This window comes from Pristis pectinata, chromosome 15, assembly GCF_009764475.1.
Source record: "Pristis pectinata isolate sPriPec2 chromosome 15, sPriPec2.1.pri, whole genome shotgun sequence".
NCBI lineage: Eukaryota > Metazoa > Chordata > Chondrichthyes > Rhinopristiformes > Pristidae > Pristis > Pristis pectinata.
Window position 1 is genome coordinate 34802246 of NC_067419.1, and position 22328 is coordinate 34824573.

A 22328-nucleotide genomic window follows, 5' to 3' on the forward strand; every position below is an offset into this window, starting at 1 on the left:
TGAATTCTAAAAGACAGAATATAGATTTCTTATAGCACTTGAATGTGCAGGTGAGACCTGTTGTTTGCAGTCTATGCACCATATGGGAATTTCATGGCAGTTTATGTTCTCTTGGGGTACCGCGTGTGGAAGAAGTGTCTCCATTTGTGTGAGCATAAGTTCAGGGTTTCTGGGGGTTTAAAGAGTGGCTAGAGATAGGGAAGCTGAGAATTTTCTAGATAATGCATTGCAGGAGGTAGCCACTCATCAGGTAGAGAGGGAGTTCAGTATTGTAAATGGGTGCCCATCTGGAAGAGACAGGAAATGCAGGAATCTTTGGGGTGTGTACCACTCCCAGACTGCTACTCAGCCTCAGATACTGTTCGGCATCGTGACATTTTGTCATCCAGACCATGCCACTAAAGGGCAAGGGACTGCAGAGGGGAACTGGAAAACTAGAAGTGTGATTGTTATGGCAAATTCTGCAATTAGGGGAACAGACAGGCATTTTTGTAACCAGCATTGTGAGACCCATCCATTGTGTTGCCTTCCTGATATTAAGGGTAAGGATTCACTATATTTAAAATAGAAAGGGCACTTGGTTGCGTTGGCTTGCATCCCAGGTGGTTAAGAAAAATGGGGGTGGAAATAATGGAAGGCCTTGCCAATATCTTCATACCATCTCTATTTATGAAGACTGTACCAGAGAATGAACAATGGCAAATATGACACCCTTGTGCAAGGAAGAGTTCAGGGACATTCCAGTAACTACAAACCATTTAGTTTAACATCAGTAGTGGACAAGGTTATAGAAATACTAACCAGAGAAATAAATAACAAGAGAATTTGGAAGTTTAGGTAAATAGATCCCCAAGTCCATAGATCCCTCAAAGTTGCCGTGCTACCCTTCATTAGTTGGGGGATTGAGCTTAAGAGCCGTGAGATGATGTTGCAGCTCTATAAAACTCTGGTTAGACCACACTGAGAGTATTGTCTTCAGTTCTGGTCACCTCATTATAGAAAAGATGTGGAAGCTTTAGAAAGGGTGCAGAGGAGGTTGCCTGGATTAGAGAACACATCTTATGAGGAAAGGTTGAGCGAGCTAGGGCTTTTCTCTTTGGAGCAATGGAGGATGAGAGGCGACTTGATAGAGGTGTATAAAATTATGAGAGGCATAGATAGAGCAGACAGCCAGAACCTTTTCTCCCAAAGCGTCAATGGCTAATACCAGAGGACATCCATTTAAGGTGAGTGGAGGAAAATTTAGGGGAAATGTCAGGTAGGTTTTTTACACAGAGAGTGGTGGGGACCTGGAATGCACTGCCAGGGTGGTGGTAGAGGCTGATACGACAGGGACATTTAAATGTCTCTTAGATAGGGACATGGATGTAAGAAAAATGGAGGGCTATGGGCTGTGTAGGAGAGAAGGGTTAGATTGATTGTCAAGTAGGTTTATATAGGTTGGAACAACATCATGGGCCAAAGGGCCTGTACTGTGCTGTACTGTTCTATGTTAATTAAGGAGAACCAGCACAAATTTGTAAAAGGTGGATCCTGTTTGACTAACCTAATTAATTTATTTTTTAATGAAATAACAGAGGAGTTTGGTGAAGGGATGTCATCTGTGTGCATTTTAAGTAAGTGTTTGACAATGTACTACATAAAGTGTTTGGTTTATAGCATTGAGGCTAATGGAGTAGGAGGCTCGTGTCAGCTTGGATTAAAATTTGGTTTAAGAGGAGAAAAGAACAAGTCATGCTCAATGGTTGCTTTTCAACCTGGAGGGTGTTGGATAGAGATGTTCAACGAGATTGTACCAGGTAAAACAATAACAGAATATAGAGTCAGTGCTGGGATCCTTGTTTACATGTACAAATGGGTATTGAATGAAGAATGATTTTTCGCAGTTTGCCAATAGTACCAGATAAGTAGGTGTGGCAAATATTGAGGATGATACTAATTGGCTAAAAGAGGACATAGGTAGGCTGGCAGATGAGCAGGTAGAATTTAATACAGAGGTGATGTATTTTGGTAGAAGGAATGGAAAGAAGCAACATAGTCATGGTTCCAAAGAGGGTACAGAAGCAGAAGTAGCGAAGGGCCCGTGTGTAGATCTTTGAAGGTGGTAGGACATATTGAGAGATAAGCATGTAAATTGTAAGCATGTCAGATTGTAAGCATGAGCTTCATAAATAGAAGTATTAAGTACAAAAGCAGGGAAGTTATACTGAACTTCACAAAATTTTGGTTAGACCACAACTAGTGTTTTATGTCCAACTGTGGTCACCACACTTTCAGCTGGAGTCAAATGTCTTTGAGATGGTGCAGGGGGTATTTGGCAGACTGATTTCAGGATGAAGAATTTTAACTACACGGTTTGGGGGGGATTGTTCTCCTCAGAGCAAAGAATGTTGAGGGGAGATTTGATAGAGGTGTACAAGCTCATTATAAGCTCGTAGCTTGTTATGACCTTGCACCTTATTGTCAACCTGCACTGCACTTTTTCTGTAGCTGTTACACTCTGTATTCTGTTATTGTTTTACCTGGTACAATCTCGTTGAATTGATCTGTAGGAACAATATGCAAGACAAGTTTTTCACTGTACCTTGGTGCATGTGACAATAATAAATTCCAACCAATTCCAAGTTCATGAAAGATCTAGATAGGCACGAAACAATAAGTTTTCACTTGCTGATGGTACACTCTCAAGGGGACTTAAATTTAAGGTTCTAGCTAAGAGGTACAGGGAAGACGTGAGGAAGGGCTTTATGCCTCAGTGAATGGTAATGATCTGGAACTTGCTGCCTGCGAGGGTGGTGGAAACAATGATTCCAGAATGAAATTAGATAGGTGTTTGGGGAAAATGAGACAGAGCAGGCAATAGGACTGTCTGGTTTGCTCTTTAGTGAGCTGGCGTGTACTTTACAAGCCAAATTTTGACATCCTGTGCTGTAGTAACTCTGTAAGCCATTTCCTTTGAAAGTCTTAGCCAGTGATGGTGGAGATAGGAGCATTACTGTCCTTCCTGACAAGAGCCTTTCTCCTCCAATCTCCTTTAGCCTTCTTTGGCAAGGAGGCCTTGTTTCTGTGCCCTTCTCCTCCTGCTTCTGGTCATGCTGGATGCCTACAACTCGGTCTCCCATATTTCAAACCACAATCTACACCTCAGCTTTCACAAATCTTAACATATTTCCAACATCACTCTGAGATCATGTTGAGCTCGGTGAGTTCTGCTGCAAGTCAGATCCCAACCAACCCACAAATAACCAAGAACCCTTGCAGAGTAGCTAATCAGATTCTTTCTCCTGTGCATTGTTCATACAATTAGGTGCATTCTTGCTGCGCAGTTTATCTAAGCAGGCATCAAAATGGGGTCACTGTGGATTGATGATGCCACTCCCAACTCTGCAGACATCTGGTGAGCACATATAAGATGAATGGAACTAAGTTATTCACTTTGGTGTCATGCACCTGCTCTATCATGTTGCAATTGCACAGTCTAATCAAGCTTGCACCTAAATCAGAACCTGCAGCACTGAATGAAGCAGTACTGTGTGATCCATTTTCTAGGATAGTAGTTTAAATGATTTTTTTCTCTCATATTTTCACCTCTGTAAAGATATTTTTGTCAGAGACTCAGTTTCCCGCCACAGACAACTGACACTTAATCACCTATTGTCATTTTTAGATATTTAAAATGCAGCAATGCTTCATCCAATTTAGTCATTTGCTTCACTGAGAGTGTCTCTTGTTCCAGACTTTCCATTTAAACTTTATTTTGTTATTAACAAGCGTGCTGGCAATGACAACAATCATGCTTTAATCTGCTCCTTTTTTTTTATCATTTTTATGCAGACAACCTTAAACTTGTCAGATATCTAATATTTTTCTCTTTGTACATTTTTATTTGAGCTAATAAAATTAGGGATATTACAAAACAGTCGATTTGCCCTTGGAATTCTGAATTGCAGGGTTTTAAGATACTGGTTAAAGTCAATTCAAAAGGTTAGTGAAAATCAAAATTAAAAAACTGCAGATACTGGAGATTTGAAATAAAAACAGAAAATACTGGCCAAGCACAATCTGTGGAAAGAGAAACAGAGTTAACATTTCAGGTCCAGAATGTTAATTCTGCTTCTCCTTCCCCAGATGCTGCCTGACCTGTTGAGTGTATCCAACAGGTTAGTAGTCGGTAGAAATCTTGATAGTGGTATTTTTTAACAAGATTAAGGCTTCATTGGCAAGCCCAGCATTTATTTCCCACTACTAGTAATATTGATGCAACTGAATAGCATATGAGAGGCCATCTGACAAGGTAGTCCAGTGGTGCCGCTTGTAGAGCCACTGCCTCACAGCACTAGAGTCTCGGGTTCTATCCTGATCTTGGCTGCTGTCTGTGTGGAGTTTGCCCTGTGACCACGTGGGTTTCCTCCAGGTGCTCAGTCCCCTCCCACATTCCAAAGACGTGCAGGTTGATAGGTTAATTGGCCACTGTAAGTTGCCTCTAGTGTGTTGATGGGTGGCAGAGTCTGGGGGGAAATTCAGGAGAAGAATAAAAAAAAGAGATTAATGTCGGACTACTGTAACTGATTGGTTGATGGTTGGTGCAGAATCAATGGGCAAAAGGGCCTGTTTCCGTGCTGTGTCTCTCTAAATTTAAATCTCTAAAAAGCCATCTGGACCAGAGGAAGAGTCTTGACCCGGATCGTCGACTGTTCATTTCCCTCCACAGATGCTGCCTGACCTGTTGAGTTCCTCCAGCAGCTCATTTTTTGCTCCAGATTCCAGCATCTGCAGCCTCTTGTGTCTCCTTTCCATCTTGAGGTGGTGAGGTAACGAGTATTTTGTCAGATGTACCCAAGGAGCCTCTGGTACAGCCTCACCTAAATGGTACCTCTTCACAATTCTTCCTCTTCCTTCTCTGAACTTACTTGTATGTTTCAGGTTTAACAATGGATGGCCGTAATAGGCATTATAAGTGTAAGAGGTAACACTATTTACTTATCCAGTGCAAATCAAGCCATCCTTCTGATTTGGTGAGTTCAGCATTGTTAGATCACCACTGAGCTTGCTGAAGGGATGGTCCTAAGCAATATGCATTATCATCTTTAATTCACTAAAGGCTCAGCATGAAGGTTGCATAGCAGTGCAGCAGATACTTAACATAGAACATTACAGCACAGTACAGGCCCTTCAGCCCAATGTTCTGCCAACATTTTATCCTGCTCTAAGATCTATCTAACCCTTCTTTCCCACATAACCCCCCATTTCTTTATCATTCATGTGTCTATCTAAGAGTCTTTTAAATGTCCCCACAACCTCTGCCGGCAGTGCGTTCCACATACCCACCACTAAAAACTTACGCCCAACATCCCCCTTGTATCTTCCTCCAATCACCTTAAAACTATGTCCCCTCTTGTTAGCCATTGTCACCCTGCGAAAAAGCCTGACTGTCCACTCGATCTATGCCTCTTATCATCTTGTGCACCTCTACCAAGTCACCTTTCGTCCTCCTCCTCTCCAAAGAGGAAAGCCCTAGCTCATTCAACCTATCCTCATGAGACGTGCTCTCCAATCCAGGCAATGTCCTGGTAAATCTCCTCTGTACCCTCTCTAAAGCTTCCACATCCTTCCTATAATGAGGCAACCAGAACTGAACACAATACTCCAAGTGTAGTCTAACCAGAATTCTATAGAGCTGCAACATTACCTCGCGTCTCTTGAACTCAATACACAGACTAATGAAGGCCAACACACCACACGCCTTCTTAACAACCCTATCGACCTGCGTGGCAACTTTGAGGGATCTATGGACATGGACCCCAAGATCCCTCTATTCCTCCACAATGCTAATAGTCCTACCATTAACCTCGTATTCTGCCTTCGAATTCGATCTCCCGAAGTGTATCTCTTCACACTTATCTGGGTTGAGCTCCATCTGCCACTTCTCAGCCCAGGTCTGCATCCTATCAATATCCTGTTATAATCTACAGCAACCTTCTACACTATCCACAACACCACCGACCTTTGATTTATCAGCAAACTTACTAACCCACCCTTCCACATCCAAGTCATTTATAAAAATCAAAGAGCAGCCAGCATAATCAAAGACCCCACCCACCCGGGACATGCTCTCTTCTCTCCTCCTCCATCGGGTAGAAGATATGGGTGCCTGAGGGCACATACCACCAGACTTAAGGACAGCTTCTACACCACTGTGATAAGACTATCGAACGGTTCCTTTATACAATGAGATGGACTATGACCTCGCAATCTACCTTCTTGTGACCTTGCACCTTATTGCACTGCACTTTCTCTGTAGCTGTGACACTTTACTCTGTACTGTTACTGTTTTTACCTGGACTACGTCAATGCACTTTGTACTCACTCACTGTAACTGCACTGTGTAATGAATTGACCTGTACGATCGGTTTATAAGACAAGCTTTTCATTGTACCTCGGTACAAGTGACAATAATAAACCAATACCAATACCAATACCAGGGGTCCCAGAACAGATCGCTGCGGAACACTACTGGTCACAGACCTCCAGGCAGAATATGCTCCATCTACCACCACCCTCTGTCTTCTATGGGCAAGCCAATTCTGAATCCACACAGCCAAGTTTCCCTGGATCCCATGCCTCCTGACTTTCTAAATAACCTTTCCGTGAGGAACCTTATCAAATGCCTTACTAAAATCCATGTACACCACATCCACTGCTCTACCTTCATCAATGTGCTTTGTCACATCCTCGAAGAATTCAGTCAGGCTCGTGAGACACGGCCTGCCCCTCATAAAGCTGTGCTGACTGTCCCTAATTAGCCCATGCTTCTCCAAATGCCCATAAATCCTGTCTAAGAATCTTCTCCAGTAATTTTCCCACCACTGAAATAAGACTCACTGGTCTGTAATTCCCAGGGTTATCCCTACTCCCTTTCTTAAACAAAGGAACAGTGGCCTTGAGCAAATTTTTACTCTTGCTGCCTCACAACTCCAGTCATTCAGATTAAACATAGACCTCCCGTGTTGTCTTTGAGGAATTTGTGCATTCTCCTGGTGACTTTATGGGTTTCCCCCAGGTGCTCTGGTTTCCACCCACATCCCAAAGAGGTGCTGGTTGGTAGACTAATTAGTTACTGTAAATTATACCTACTCTGTGGGGAGTTGATTGACATGTGAGAGAGAATAGGTTTCAGGGAAGTAAAGGGGGGAATGGGATTGATAGGATTGCCCTTACAGCTGGACTGAATAGCCTTCTATGTTATAACAAAATTTAAGGAGAAGTCATAGTAATGAAGATTTGCCTGTCTTAAACCTGTTCAAGGCAACTGCTCTCTCTCTTAACCTAAAACTCTCAGGGGTGATATGTGAAGGGAGTCATGAGGAACTTGATCTTCGCACCCATTGATTCCTATTCCTGCTTCCAATGGATGTTTGGAGACATATGTCGATAGGTTGTTCCATTGACGTTGGAAGGCTGGCAACAGGTGGACTAAACAGGTTGTTGTATGGGGCTAAGTCAGGTGCACCATGCACATACTCATTTCAGTCACTATCTGCAGATGGATTACTGAGAGAGTGATATTCACAAGGAGGGGAGTTCGAGCAGAGAGTTTCAGATACATTGCATTTGTGGAATTGAATCAGTCTTGTACGTTTGCAAGTTTATAAAAGAATGGCTGCTCATAAAAGCATGTTAATGCTGGGTACCTTGAGTTGTCCAAGTTTTACCTGAGCAAATTAGAAGGGAAAAGTAATTGATCTGAATGCCATGTACAGTGGAATTCATCAATGTTTTCACTTTGGCCTCTTTATAGTCATGGTTTGTAGTTTAGCAAGAAGCTCAGCAACACCTTGCCAGCAGCTGTTCTATGAGCAGCTTGGTTGCATACTTGTAGTAATATAACTGATCTCATAAAGAGCATGATAAGTAAGGTTCCCCAGGCCACCGTTTTGAGAATATCTCAATAAATAATGAGGTATTACACATGATGACAATCTTAGAATATTTTGTTAATTTAAATCATTGTGTAGACCCTTCCTTTTCAGCTCTCAATAGCACTACTTATCATTTAATCAAGTATTAGAGTGTATTTCTGCAATTTTCTAATGTTTGCAATGGCTGCAGCATGAAGAAACACACTTTAAGAAAGATTTCATTTACATGCTAAGGTTTTAAAATAAATTTGGATTCCAGGAAAGGTAATGATAATGTAAAAATTGGGATGCAAAATAATAATGCAGTTTGTACACACTGGACTATAAAATTGAGGCTGTGTTTGAAAACAAATTAAACAAGTTTACATTAGTCATCTACAGTAGCACATTATAAGTTTGAGAGAGTGAACATCCCAATGTATTATATGTTACTTGTACAGTATAGTGCAAAGTTGCAAAGTACTAATGGCTTCATCATCTGTGGATACTTTCCAAATATTGCAAAGCATATTTTTTGTAAGTCTAGATTTAATTTACCGTAATTAATAATTGAATAATAGTTTTGTCTGCTACTAGTTTCTTTTGTAACTAACCAAATCACTTGAAACTATGTCATTTCCAATTTAAATAATTGCATGTTTACTTTCTCTTTCAGTTTATTGCCTTTGCCTCTTTATTGTTCATCCTCGTCTCTATCACCACCTTCTGCCTTGAGACACATGAGGCATTTAACGAAATTGTTAACAAAACAGAACGTGTAAAAAATGGGAATTCATCTAAATTAATCCAACACCTTGAGATTGAAACAGACCCGGCACTAACATACGTTGAAGGAGTATGTGTAGTATGGTTTACTATTGAATTTTTAGTCCGAGTCACGTTCTGCCCTGACAAACTTGAATTCGTCAAAAATCTTCTAAATATAATTGACTTTGTGGCAATTTTACCCTTTTACTTGGAGGTGGGACTCCGTGGACTCTCGTCAAAGGCTGCAAAAGATGTACTGGGCTTCCTCAGGGTGGTAAGGTTTGTCAGAATTCTGCGAATCTTCAAGCTGACCCGTCACTTTGTGGGACTTAGAGTGCTTGGACACACTCTCCGTGCTAGCACAAATGAATTTCTACTCTTAATCATTTTCTTGGCTCTGGGTGTGTTGATATTTGCTACTATGATTTACTATGCTGAGCGAATAGGAGCGAACCCAAATGATCCAACAGCCAGTGACCATACCAAGTTCAAAAATATCCCTATTGGATTCTGGTGGGCAGTCGTCACTATGACAACACTTGGATACGGAGACATGTACCCTCAGACGTGGTCAGGAATGTTGGTAGGAGCACTCTGTGCTCTTGCAGGTGTCCTCACCATAGCGATGCCTGTACCTGTTATTGTCAATAATTTTGGAATGTACTATTCACTGGCCATGGCAAAACAAAAACTTCCGAGAAAGAGAAAGAAGCACATCACCCAAGCTCCTCAAGCAGGGTCTCCAACATACTGCAAAACAGATCTGACTACACCTTGCAACAGCACTCAGAGTGACGCATGTCCTTTTGGGAAGGATAAGTTGGAGTGCAACAGAACAGGTAAGGCAATGAATGGAAAATACATAACCTGGTAAGCTCTGGACTTCGACTAGTTTGCGCACTGCACCTGAACATTGACTTCAGTGTACATCTGGCCATTTAAAAAGTTATATTTTCTAACTTTTTAACTTCAGTCATGAGCAAGTTAAGATATGTGAGTCTGTATAATGGGATTGCATAATTTTAAAATAAGCTAGCTTGTTCATTTGAGCCCAATAGAAACTTCCTAATAGAAATGCTCAAGTGATGAGCACACATATTAATCCAGCTATTTCTATTAAACAAACATTATAGACTTTATGATGTTGACCATATGTCACTTTTGTGTAACACCCCTTTCACCAGATGCTCATATCCTCAATAAAAGGAAAGATTAGAAGAAATTAACACAAGGTGATAGGAGAGAGGCTTCAACCACCATCTGCCTCTGACACACTTGAGAAATAGAGGTCGAGCAAGCTGGATAGCCTCCAGACAGGTACCTTGGGTGTCACCTTGATACCCAATTGATGCATTTTGTACCGTTTTTTTTACATTAAGAGGTTACTTCAATATCCATTGAATGGTTTTAGTTCTCAGCACAAATGGGCACGAAGCACCCTCTGCTTATTTGCACCTGGCATTGAGAGGTCCATTTACTGGAATCTGGCTCCATCAATAAAACCTTTTGTGAAGCCAGGCAACATCTGCCTTTCCTATTTCACCTCTACAGCTCACGGACAGCTTTGGCCATCCTGAACAACCATTCCAACGTCTTCTTGGGTATTTCAGGCAGAAAGTGGAGATTACCTGTGTTTTACCATTTAAAGATTTCCTTGTCATTAAACAAAAGTTCAGTTTCACTAATTTTCCATAGCAACCCTTTCTCCAAGCTGCAAAGTGTTTACTGGAACATATATCAATGCTTGCATATGCCATGCTCTGGTTTAACCAAAACCTTCACCCACTCTACAAAAACAAATTAATCTAGCAAACAGGAAAGTATCATGAGGGCTTGTTAAAACACCAGATACTTACACACGCAATGTTGGCAATTAAAACTGCTTCTGCCAAGCCTCAGTGGTATATTAATAGCATCTAAATCAGTTTGGTGACCTTTCTGTAGCTTCAGTGGTGATAGTGCAGCCACCACTGAGGGATCGCATTGTATCTGCCTGTTGTTGGTATTAATGGGCAAACTGGAAGCCAAAGAGGCCCAATATAAAAGAAGAGTGTATTTATTATAAGTGGCCTGCACTCTTCCCCATTCTGGAGTCTGAAAAACCTTATGGACATTTACTGCTTGAAAACAATGACCCAAAATTTGTGTAGCTTTGTTGTTCAAAATGGCAACAGCTGGATCTAGTCAGCAGTGTATGAAACACAGGTGGTGGGCAGTTGGGTGTAAAATTCATCTTGGGCTATAAATTGTTAGCATGCAATAAAAAAATATTGCAAATGGGCACTTTTCCACCATTTTGTATCCTGTAAAGATGAATTTCCATGAAAATCTTAGAGTAGATTTTCTCCTTAAGCATTAATGATTGCAGAACAACGAAGGATATCTGCTAGGAAGATTGCACATGCATTTTGAACTTGTCTGACATTCCACCTGTTCGAGTAAATGACCATATCTGAGACCTCAATGCTTTTTGTCCTGGCATTTCTTTATCTGAACACGAGGAAGAAAATTAGCCTCCGGTTCCAAGAAAAATAAAGGGCAAGTGATCATGAACCCATGAGAATTTTGAGTGAATGTAACACTGTTTCTTTTTCTTCAAAAGAGTCATGGTTACATTAGATTGAAAGTCCAGTCCACAACTAAATACAACTTACAGACAACAAGTGCAAGACTGGAATAATTCCACAGCACAGATTTCTCAAGAACTTTAGTTAATGTATAATATTACCTCATTATATTTACTTGAAAGTCTTAACAACAAAATGTCACTATTTTATGGTTTAACTGGTTACTTCTGCATCTAATCTTTATTTATTTAAATTTGTCAGTTTTTAATGTGTCATTTTAAAATGTACCTTCTAGGGAATTCTATATAAACTAGATATTAAGATTAGCGTTGAATGGATCATTATTTGCTATAAAGAATCCTAAATGTTAGTACAAATGAAACAAGCTTCAGGAATTTGCTTTCCAATTGATAAATTTTGCTGTTTTCTTATGGACAGTGTTGTTCTTTTGCTCATGATGTATTTGCATATTTGAAAAAGAATGGTCTATATAATAGTAATCATTAGCAGCATTTGCAACAATAGTGCATGGTGTTATTTTTGTTTTGTTGACTTCATTGAGTTTTGCTGTTTGTGGATGTGCATCTTTGTGTGATAATTGTAGGCCGTGATGGAATCCTTCTTCCCAGAGTGTCTGGTTTCTTTGCCTAATGTGTGTGGCATTTTCATTGTCATACCCCATTAGTGTATTAGTGTGCTTATTGATAAGAAATAAATATTTCAAAAGGCAACAACATATCCACGCTTGCATGAATCTGTTATGAATTCAGATTGTAGACTGTTGATTTGAACTAGTGGTGCATGTTCAGAAACAATAAATAGAATGGTGATGTGAACAGTGTTGTCAGGTGAAGACAGTGCAGGAAGTGACCAGCCACTATCACCTGAAGACAGGCTTCCAATCAGACGGTCTAGCACCAGGGACAAAAACAGAAGAGGGGGAACGTGTTTCTTGCTGACAACGGGTGATTATGCGTGTACAACAGATGGAGGGATCAGGAAAGGTACGCAATTCTCCTTAGAAAGCTAAAAAAAATGTTCTGAAAGTTATTGCATAAGCTAATTTAGAAAAAAGTGCATTTTTCATATCATACTTCTCTGTGCAGTCACTTTTCTTGTAATGCATTAGCTAATGAACATCCAAGTATACATTTTTGAGTCTGTGTTTGTGTATGTTTTAAATTGAGATCGCTCTTACATGTATAAGCCCATCAATGCTTCAGTTAGGACAGTCATATCTGAAGAGTTCACCATTAATATTTAACTTGTAATTTATGTTGTTACTTGTTTTTTTTGAAATAGCACAGAATATCCTTAGCCAATCAAGTTTTGCATATCTTATTGACCTTTACCGCAGCTCACTTTTTAAATAAAAGATGTAAACTGTAAATTTGAGGGCTTTATACAAAGACAGCAGTCTGCAAGTTATTACATTAAGTTGGTATCTGTTTCAGTACAACTGCTATGTTTGCCCAGTGGACAGAATTAACTATGTTATGCTAAAAATTAATAAAAGTAGTCAGTGCCCTTGTAACAGAAACTCCATTGCAATCTGTGTAGAACCCCAGTTAATGTGTTTGTCCCAATTTTTTCTCTGCACTATTTTAGCACATTCATTGATGCATTTGGCACAGAAAGGACTACAAATCCCAAATCACTGTTAAAGTAATAGATTTTAACCAAGCCACCTTGTAGTAAAGAAAATCATGTTTGATTGCATTGAATTTTGTAATGTTGTTTTCATGGCTGTTAACTGATGCAAACTGATATCTGTGCATTTTTTTTGTAAAAGGATATGAAAAGTCCAGAAGCCTAAACAACATAGCTGGCTTGGCTGGTAATGCTCTAAGACTGTCTCCAGTAGCTTCACCCTACAGTTCACCTTGTCCCCTGAGACGTTCTCGATCTCCCATCCCATCTATACTGTAAACAAGCTTAGAATAATTTATTCAAGTTACATTCTACTGCATTACAATATAATTGAAACAACAGCTTTAAGTGTAGCCCTACCAGTAATATTTAAAACCTGCATGATATAACTGTAAATATAAAAAAAATTGCATTAATTGAAGTTTCTGACCTTTGCATTTAATCTTTGCAAAGTAATGCGTCTTGCTTAGATGTTAATTTTATTGCATTACCATTGCAAACTAAGGGCATTTAGAAGATCTGCTTAGCCACTATGTTCAATGATAAGTGTTTTTCAGGGAGATACTGAATACAAATATGTGCTTCCAAATGATATCACTCCATTGGAACTTCATTTCTGTGACTTTGATCCATTTCGAAGATGTCTTGACTTCTGTCTGAGTTCACACAATGTGACTTGGGTTAAATCATTTGCATGGAACATTCTGTCTCATCGTCTGCAAGCAATGTGCACTTTCTGGGACGTGGATGGCTCTGGATATTTGTGTGTATTGCACCATTTGCTGAACAAAGCATTGGCCAACTGTTCTGCATGTTGGAATTTATTACTGTTCTATAGAGAAGATGAGTAATGAAGTGTGTAGAACTGAGTGTTTCCGATTGTTTACATGCAGATAACTGCAAAGATGTTGTCTTTACTGGTTACACGCAAGCAGAGACAAGCGCACATTCTTAATGGCTTCAGGAAGGCACAAACATGAAAAGAGGTAACATATCCATCATCTGGGGTAACATTTTCAATCCAACAAGAAATGCCTAGCTGGTTTAACTGAAACCATAATGGACCTCCATATTCATGTCTTAATTATTAACATATATATGTACCTGTTAACTAGATGAGTTATTATATGTGTATATAGTTCTATTCCTATAAGCATGATCTGCATGATATATCTTGTAAAATATGTATCAATGGAAATATACATTTCTGATATTTAGAGATGTACATTGTTCAGTTTTGTTAACATTATCAGCAAAGATATTTATTTTAAAGATTTCAGCAATGGATTTATTACTATATTGGTGCTGCTGTTACTGACTGCAGTGTTATACTGGTATCAAGGATTTCAGTCTTTTTGAAATGGTAAAGGGATTTTAGCCATAATGATTTTCTGGATGAATGCTGCATATAAAGTGGTGTTAAGCATAGCTTATCTCAGAAGTGACATTGGTAAGATTTCAAGAGTTAAAATATCATTTTACAAATGTAAGTGTCTGGAATCAGTTGTCCATGAAGTGAATATGTGGTAAAGTGGATGAGCTAATTATAAATATTGTGTATACATGGTCTGGGGTGCTTCAGCTGATTACTGAGGCAGGATCTAGTTATGCTGAAATCAGACATTACTGAAACTGTATATAAAACATGTATATCATTGATGAGAACAATGTTTTTTTTTCTGTATTAACCCTGTTCCCTGCAATAAGTCTACACTATAGTGCTATAGACATATAAAAGCACGCAATTACAGGAAACACAGCTGGAATTAAATTTAAAAAATCATCTGGCATTTAATCATATCCATTTTGAATTATTTTCTGCTATTTTTGTGAAGTCGTTAATATAAAATATTTTTGTGCAATTTTGTTACAACCTATTGTTATTGTTCAATATTTTATGTTTGTGAACATATGAACATATTAAACATTTATTTTTTAATTTACTGTATGTTTTTGTGGTCTGTGATGTACATAATATGGGTACAGTCAGCAAATCTTTGAACTATGTGTATGAAGTTCATGGTTGTATTGACGATGACCTGATGGATGACATTATGTTATTTCTCGTTCACTTTTAATCACATAAAGTGACTTTTTTTTTAATAAGAAGGACAAAAAGAGTTTTATACTTTCTAGCATCTGATGGCATTTGCCAAAGGAAGACCAAGTTTGCAAATAGTGCTCTTCTATTTGTTAACAAGACCATAAGAATTTAAACAGAATGTGAATATCAGAGGCTTATTAGGTACGATATTTATGTCACAAGAATTCTAAGTGGGATATGCATGAAACACTGCAAGAGTATTATCAGATTAGGAGAAAAAAGTACAAGTTTTCTTTAATTTACAAAATTTTCATAAATGGAAATAATAGTTAGTCTTTCTGTTTCCTTTGGTTTTGTCGCACTTTAAGCTAAAGTGACACAGAGGATGTCGTATCTCACAGCAAATTAATTGACTCTATCAATTTTGCCATTGGTGTGACTGGAGAAATAGTTTCAATTGGTTAGTCTAGGGCAGCTCGTTCATTGGTGGCAGTGTAGTTGCTGAAGGATTGTTTTCCCAGTGCTTTGATTTTCTCTACCGTGATTGAATGAAAGATGGGCATCAGGATTTATACAGTCAGGATGTACTATTATCTTCAAATGTGGAGCAAAAATAAGTATATTGTAATGTGGGGGATATATAACAGGCTGAACAATGTAGTGCATGATCTATGTACAACCTTGTTACATTTTTATAATACAGATCCAGCTGCTTTAGAGAAGGTGCAAGTTTTAGTCACTGATATTAATACAGAAAGGTCTGTGTTGGGAGATGCAACAATCTGGTTTGACTAGGATCATTGCTTCTTTTGATTGTGCTCACCTCATGTTGAGTAGCAGGATATTGGCCAAGCTATGTTTTGTTGCCCCACAGTGAAGCTTTTTAGTGTCCCTTTTAATATTTAGAAAATAGAAAACAGGAGTGGCATCATTTGACATTTTCCTCAGAAAGACATTTAAAGTAAACCACTTCCCCATAAAAATAAAAATAAATTATGAAATGCCCACTTTATGGATACTTTGTATGCATCATTTACACTGCAGAAGCTAGCACATTTAACTATTCACACAGGAAAGCAAGAGCAAAATATTGCAGATGCTGAAATCTGAAGTAAAATACTGGAAGTACTTAGCAGATCAGGTAGTATCTGTGGTGAAGGAAATTGAGTTAATGTTCCAGATTTACAATGTTTCATCAAAACTTGTCTCACTCTCTCTCTTGATGCTGTCAGACCTGCTGAGTATTTCCTTTATTTTCTAAATTTTATGCAGGAAATTATGAGCTATTTCCTTTCAAAGATTAGAAACATATTGTGATTGCCTCAGTTGTCTTGAGGTAGTGTTTTTTATAAAATTGATTCCTCCACAAAATGTTGAAACCTCATAAACCTTATAGTGGTTACCATTCATTTCAGATTTTCTGCCCTGGGAAATATTTCTCTGATGAACAGGAAGAAAAACAACAAGTTTGAGGTTATGAACTGCCACTGAAAAAATGATTTTCTCCAAAAAGTGCTAGAAAAGGTCATTTTGACTTTGACAATAGTGTAAGTCAATGAGAGAGAAAATCAGGAGGAAAGTATAAAGGACAGACAATATTAATTATGTCAATGTTAATACAAAACAATTAAAGAATTATCCACAGAAAAATTCTTACAAATCAAACTTAACAGCAGAGAAATTATTTCTGTTACCTTATCTCCTTCATAGATTAGAGAACCAATATTAATGCTGTTGGGTTCAAACTAACTAACAGTAAATGACAACCTGGCCTTCAAACAAGTTGAGCTTCTGAGGGCTCTGTCCACTGTTGACATTTATATTGTGATTGGCTTTTGTTTATTTTGCAGTCCCTCATTGATCTTGGATCTTAAATGATCAGATTTTTCTTAAACTGTATATAGTTACTCAAGCAATGGAACATAGTACTGCAAGAATGCAAGTAAAGACTTTTTACTTTATTGTAAAGTCACCTCTACTGATGTCAATTGTCCCTCTTGTCACTTTCCAAACTCACCAATTCTGTTTCTGAGTTCCCTTGGCCTTCCTCCTCTCCAAAAGTTAGATGCAACAGAAGGATGCTGACCAAAATTCTGTCATAAGTAGATAGCAAGTAATCCCAGTCTCCCATCCCACCCCCTTCTAAAAGTTAAAGCAAGGCAAATAGTTCAGGAAATTAGCCAAAGATCCAATCCTACTGTGCCAATAAAATTTGCTAAAATTAGTTAGAGTCATAAAACCATTCAACACAGAAACAAAAGCTTCAACCCACTAAATCCACATCAACTATCAAGCACTAATTTACACTAATCCCATTTTATTCTTTCCACATTCCCATCAGCTCCCCTAGAATCTACCATTACAGTACCTAGATTCTGGCATCAATTTACGATGTCGGATTGATCTACCCATCTGCACATCATTGACATGTGGAAAAGGGCGAACCTGGAGGAAACACATGAAGTCATTGGGTGAATGCACAAACACCACATAGATGGCACCCAAGGTGAGGATTGAACCTGGGTCCTGGAATTCTCAGGCAGCAGATCTACTTGCTGCACCACTGTGCTGCCCAAATCCAGATTAATACCCATTCTGTACCCAGCCTAAAAACCAATAACTCTGCTTGTTCATGAAATTCATAAAGCCAGATAGTGGAAGTTTGAAATAAAAAAACAGAAAATGCTAAAAAACACTCAACAGGTCAGGCAGCGTTCATGGAAAGAGAAACAAATAACGTTTCTACCATGAACGTTACTACGTCTGGGACACTTCATCAGTTCTGAACCGACACTGTCTGACCTGCCGAGTTTTGCCAGCATTTTCTGTTTTTATTTCAACATTTCTTGTTAAGTTAATACCAAGGGATAAAAGTATATCCTTGATACTTGCTCTAAATATGCATATTTACTAGCAGGTCCACATTTTTGTAGTATGTTTCCAAAATTAAGCTCCAAGTCAATGCAGCCAAATTTGAGAAATGAAATGAGTTCAGTCATTACAATATGTATGAAGACAAATAAGATAGATTTCTATCCTGAAGAAATTACTAAATTGCTCTTTCCATTGTTTTCCTTGAGTGTTGTCCATGAATCAGTGTTGTCCATGAATAAAAAAAATTGTGATATTTGGACAGGTAAGGAGAAGTTTGGTCAAAGGGATAGATTTAAAGGAGCATCTTAAAGGGGAAAAGCTGGAAGACTTGTATGGCACGGCACACCAAAGTGAAATAACTGGGGATGAGCCAGTGTTTACATATTTTGCATTAATTACTGTTACATGTCCTGTTTAAACAATGATCATAAGATGTGTTTCTATGTTGGAATTTTGCAAGCAAGTCATTTGATGCTGGTTTGATTTTGTAAATGGTTAACAGTAAATACACACAGATAGTAAAACATATGTACACATATGAATTTAAATATATTTTTTGACATCTACCACACATCAATGACAACATTTTACATAGAAAATGACTATACCTACTTTTCCTCCTTTAAGCCACTCCTTAAGATCTAGCTCAGTACAGTAGTAATGTAGCTTGGTGTCAATTTTCATTTGGTACGTTAAACATACTATGTAATTGGAAGAGAGTGTAAATATATTGAAGTGATAAAGGACTAGGACGAGAAATCAGAACAACAGTTTAGTGTTTGATTGATATGGAGGTCTTTGAGGGAGTGTAATGTAGTAGAATTAGTTTGTGATTTATCCACGGCTGTGGGGAGAATATGGAGCAATGTTAATGATTTGCATTTATAAGGACAGAAGAAATAGAAACAGGAGTTGTCCACATACCTTCTTGAGTTTGCTCCACCATTAAGTAAACTCATGACTGATCTGATCTTGGGCCTAAACTGTGTTCTTTCCTGCTTGTTCCCCAAAACCATTGATTTCTCCTTTAGTCCATAAATCCATCTCAATCTTGAAAATGTTCAATAATTCATACGGGACAGAGAAGAGTGGCTCAGTGGGATTGGTTTTACATTGATATAGGGATATAGGAAGCCCAATAGGATAAATTTAGGGATAAATTGGCATAAGGGAGACTCAACCAATGGGATAAAGTTAGGAATGATACAGGGGCACAGGGAAGATTCAGTCATTAGATTTAATTTGGGATTGATGCAGGAGTAGAGTAGGGATTTGGTCAATGGAAGCATAGCGGAAATTCAGACAATGGGATTAGTTTGGGATTAGTATGGTGCTATAGTGGAAATTCAGATGATGGGAAGAGTTTGGAATTGATCAGTGGCATGTGAAAGGATTTAATTGCCATTCCATTTTGAGAAGCATTTTAAACAGACCCAGATTGTAAATAGGCGTGTGCCTTAGTGTAGGTAAATGATTACCGGGAGGGGGAGGGCTTGTGGCCCCACATGTCCTCTCTGCCTACTTTGCATGCACACCTGGGATCGGTACATTGCTTTTGGGAGAGAATGGAGAATGGACCAATGCCTTTAGCTTGGGATTGTTTAGGACGAGCAGAAAATGGAAGGAGGAGAGACCATGATAGGAATAAATTGAGCTTGATACAAGGCTCTGGGTGATGGGAGCAGTAGGTGGGTGCATTGCAGGAATAGACTGAAGATAACACAGGTCTTTGAGAAGAAAGTCAGCCAGTAGATCTAAGTTTGGCTTGACCATCAGTAAATTGACACAGACATAATGGACCAATGGGCTCTTTCTATTGCTTGGAATGAATCACAGTAGATTAATATTTTCTTTCTGATCATATGCATGTTAACACTGTTATGCCGTGTTTGTCTTTCCATTTTCTGTCTCTGCTCGGAAGGAAGAGAGAAGCAACTGATTTACTACAAAAACAATGTTAGTTTTGGTTTCCATTGTGATAAGATGCGCTTTGTGTCCATAGCATATAAGATTGTGGTCACTTGGTCTGGTTTCTATCTTCCCATAATAAATGGAGTAATGTATTAATTTTCAAGATGATTTGGAGTAACATGCCTGTACTGTCCATTTCCTTGTGGTGGCAATATCTATCTATGATATTTGTTTTAATAATAATATAAATGTATCAGTTATCTAGTAAGTCAGTGCAACATTTAATTAACTACAGCACCCATTTTCCAGTGGTTCATTTATTTATGCTGTATATATTTTTAGACTCCCCTTAAAACAAAATCTTCCTCGGCCTGTTTGTCCTCTTCAACTTTTGTTTGAAAGTTATAACAAAGATTTACATTTAAAATAATTTAAATCTGTACTTAATCAAAACAGTCACCCCTTGCTGAATAGATTATCAATGAATCTTAGAAAGTGAAATTGGAACAGACACTGATATACTCAGACTTCCTTCTACACCCAATATTGCTATAAAATCTTAGAGGTTTGAATTGATAGTTGAAAACATTAGATTCCATTATGTTGCTTGTGGGATTTAGCAACAGCAGCTCAGCTCCCCTCTGACTCCCTAGGTTCTGGATTCAAGTTCCATTCTACAATTGAGCGTAATAACTTAGGCTGATGCTCCAGTTGTGTGCTTAGTGGTGAACTTCTGGAGTGCTGTCTTTCCAATGTGATGTTTATCTGATGCTCCATTTGTTTTCTCAAGTTGATGTTAAAAAAATCCCCTGGCACTACTTGAAGAGCTGAGGAGTTATCCCTGGAGTACTGGCCCATACTTATTTCTCATTCAGTTTTTCTAAAACGACAAAGATTATCCTGTAATTCCTATTTGTGGGAACTGCAATATGCTAATTGACTGCCATGTTTCTCACTCACAACAGTGACTACACTTCAAGAGCACTTTATTGGCTGCAAAATGCTTTGTGACATCCTGAAAAGAATGTGAAAGACAGTATATAAATGCAAATATTTTATTTCTACACAGGTCTGTGGTTTTGTTAAAATAACATACAAGATAGTACTAGGAATCTATTAATCCATTAATTAAAGTAGTACACAGAGGGAGGTATGCCCTTTGCTGTTTGTCAGAAGACTTAAGGTGATATACTACTCTGCCATTCAGGAAAGTCTATAAAATTGTTAGTTCTTTTATTGATGAAACTAACAGTGAGAAGCATTAGTTCTGATTTAAAAAAAGGACAGTATCTTTTATACAATAGAAAGCTAAGGTAGAGGTGCTACATTAAGCTTAATGAACCATTTTCATTCCCAGTTTCCTTTATTGTACGTTATGGTTATTAAACATGAAAACATTCTATTCTCTCCTAAAGATTATATTCTGGGTTTATTTCATCGTTTTGTATTTAAATAATAGAAATGTTTGAGCCAATTAACACAAGATCTAGTTCTGGCACTGATTCACAATGGAGCTTATCGCATTCGAGTTTCATATTTGGGTGATTAGCATGTAGGTAGTGGGTGGCCAAGAGGTAGGAGCAGGAATATACTGTAGAGTCATCCACTGGAGCCAAAGGACAATTAAAGCAAAGATAAAGGATATCCCGAGTTTAAGAAGTCACAGAACCAACTGCTGTAAGGAATCAGTCTCTTTCCTCTTTGATGAGGTCCATTGCCAGATATCAGACATCTGCCTCTTGTCAATGTATAGTGTGTTTGAAGGCAATGGAGATAAAAGTATTGAATCCCCGTGACTGCTTTGGAGGAAAAAACATGAAAACAGACTCGCTGAACAAAATACTGTGTTTTGCATGCTGTAATATTCTGTTTTCTCAAGGGTATAGTGCATGACTGATGGGGCTCCTATTGGAAACAGACATTTCAACATTTTAATGATGGGACGTGATGTCAGTTGGACATCTTAGTATAGAGCAGCCTTTATGCTGGGAATTTCCATTCCATTAATTATCCCAGTTTACATTGGGCATCTAAGCCTTCTAAGCAGCCATATAAGGAAAAGTTCTAAAGTTTCCAAGTGATAAAGGACATGTTTGAAAGTATGCTTTGCAGTTTCTATGTGAGTGTTTTTTGATTCATTGAGTTGATGAAAGAGATATAACATTGTGGGTTCTGACACAGTAAGAGCAGGGAAAGTTAAGTAGGGACTTAATGGAAGAGTTCAAGATTATACAGGGGTTTGAAGGTGAAAGTAAAACAAAATTATTTCCAGGAACAGGAGTGTCTGTAGCCAGAAAAGATGATTTAAAGTAATTGGTAAAATATTTAAAGGCTACTTAAAGAAAATAACACAGGGAACTATTGTGATCTGGAAAACAGTGACTGAAAGGTTAATTCAATTAAATTCAATAACTTTTAAGAAAAGAATTGGATAAGTACGAGGAAAAAAGAGATGGGCAAAAGCAGGAGGATAGAATTAATTCAGTGATGCTACCAAAGAACCAGTACAGGCACAATGCACCTCCAGGCCTCCAATGCTCTATTGTTCTATGATTCTATACTTTGATGGTTCCAGCAAATAGTGACAATAGGTTTCCCTATGGAATCTGCTATATT

General features: G+C 38.4%; 1 protein-coding gene across 4 annotated transcripts in view; it reads left to right on the forward strand.

Annotated features, from left to right (window-relative positions):
* LOC127578287 (potassium voltage-gated channel subfamily C member 2-like) overlaps positions 1–22328 on the forward strand; it is a 144409-nt gene that overhangs the window by 121958 nt on the left and 123 nt on the right. The window contains exons 2-4 of one of the 4 annotated variants that reach the window (XM_052030114.1): positions 8575–9505; positions 12073–12237; positions 13777–13869. In XM_052030114.1, the coding sequence (XP_051886074.1) occupies positions 8575–9505; positions 12073–12237; positions 13777–13838 (1158 nt within the window). In that variant the 3' untranslated portion in view covers positions 13839–13869. Of the gene's footprint in view, positions 1–8574; positions 9506–12072; positions 12238–13025; positions 14714–22328 lie in introns of those variants that run through there. The other 3 variants (XM_052030112.1, XM_052030113.1, XM_052030115.1) reach the window with 3 other exon arrangements.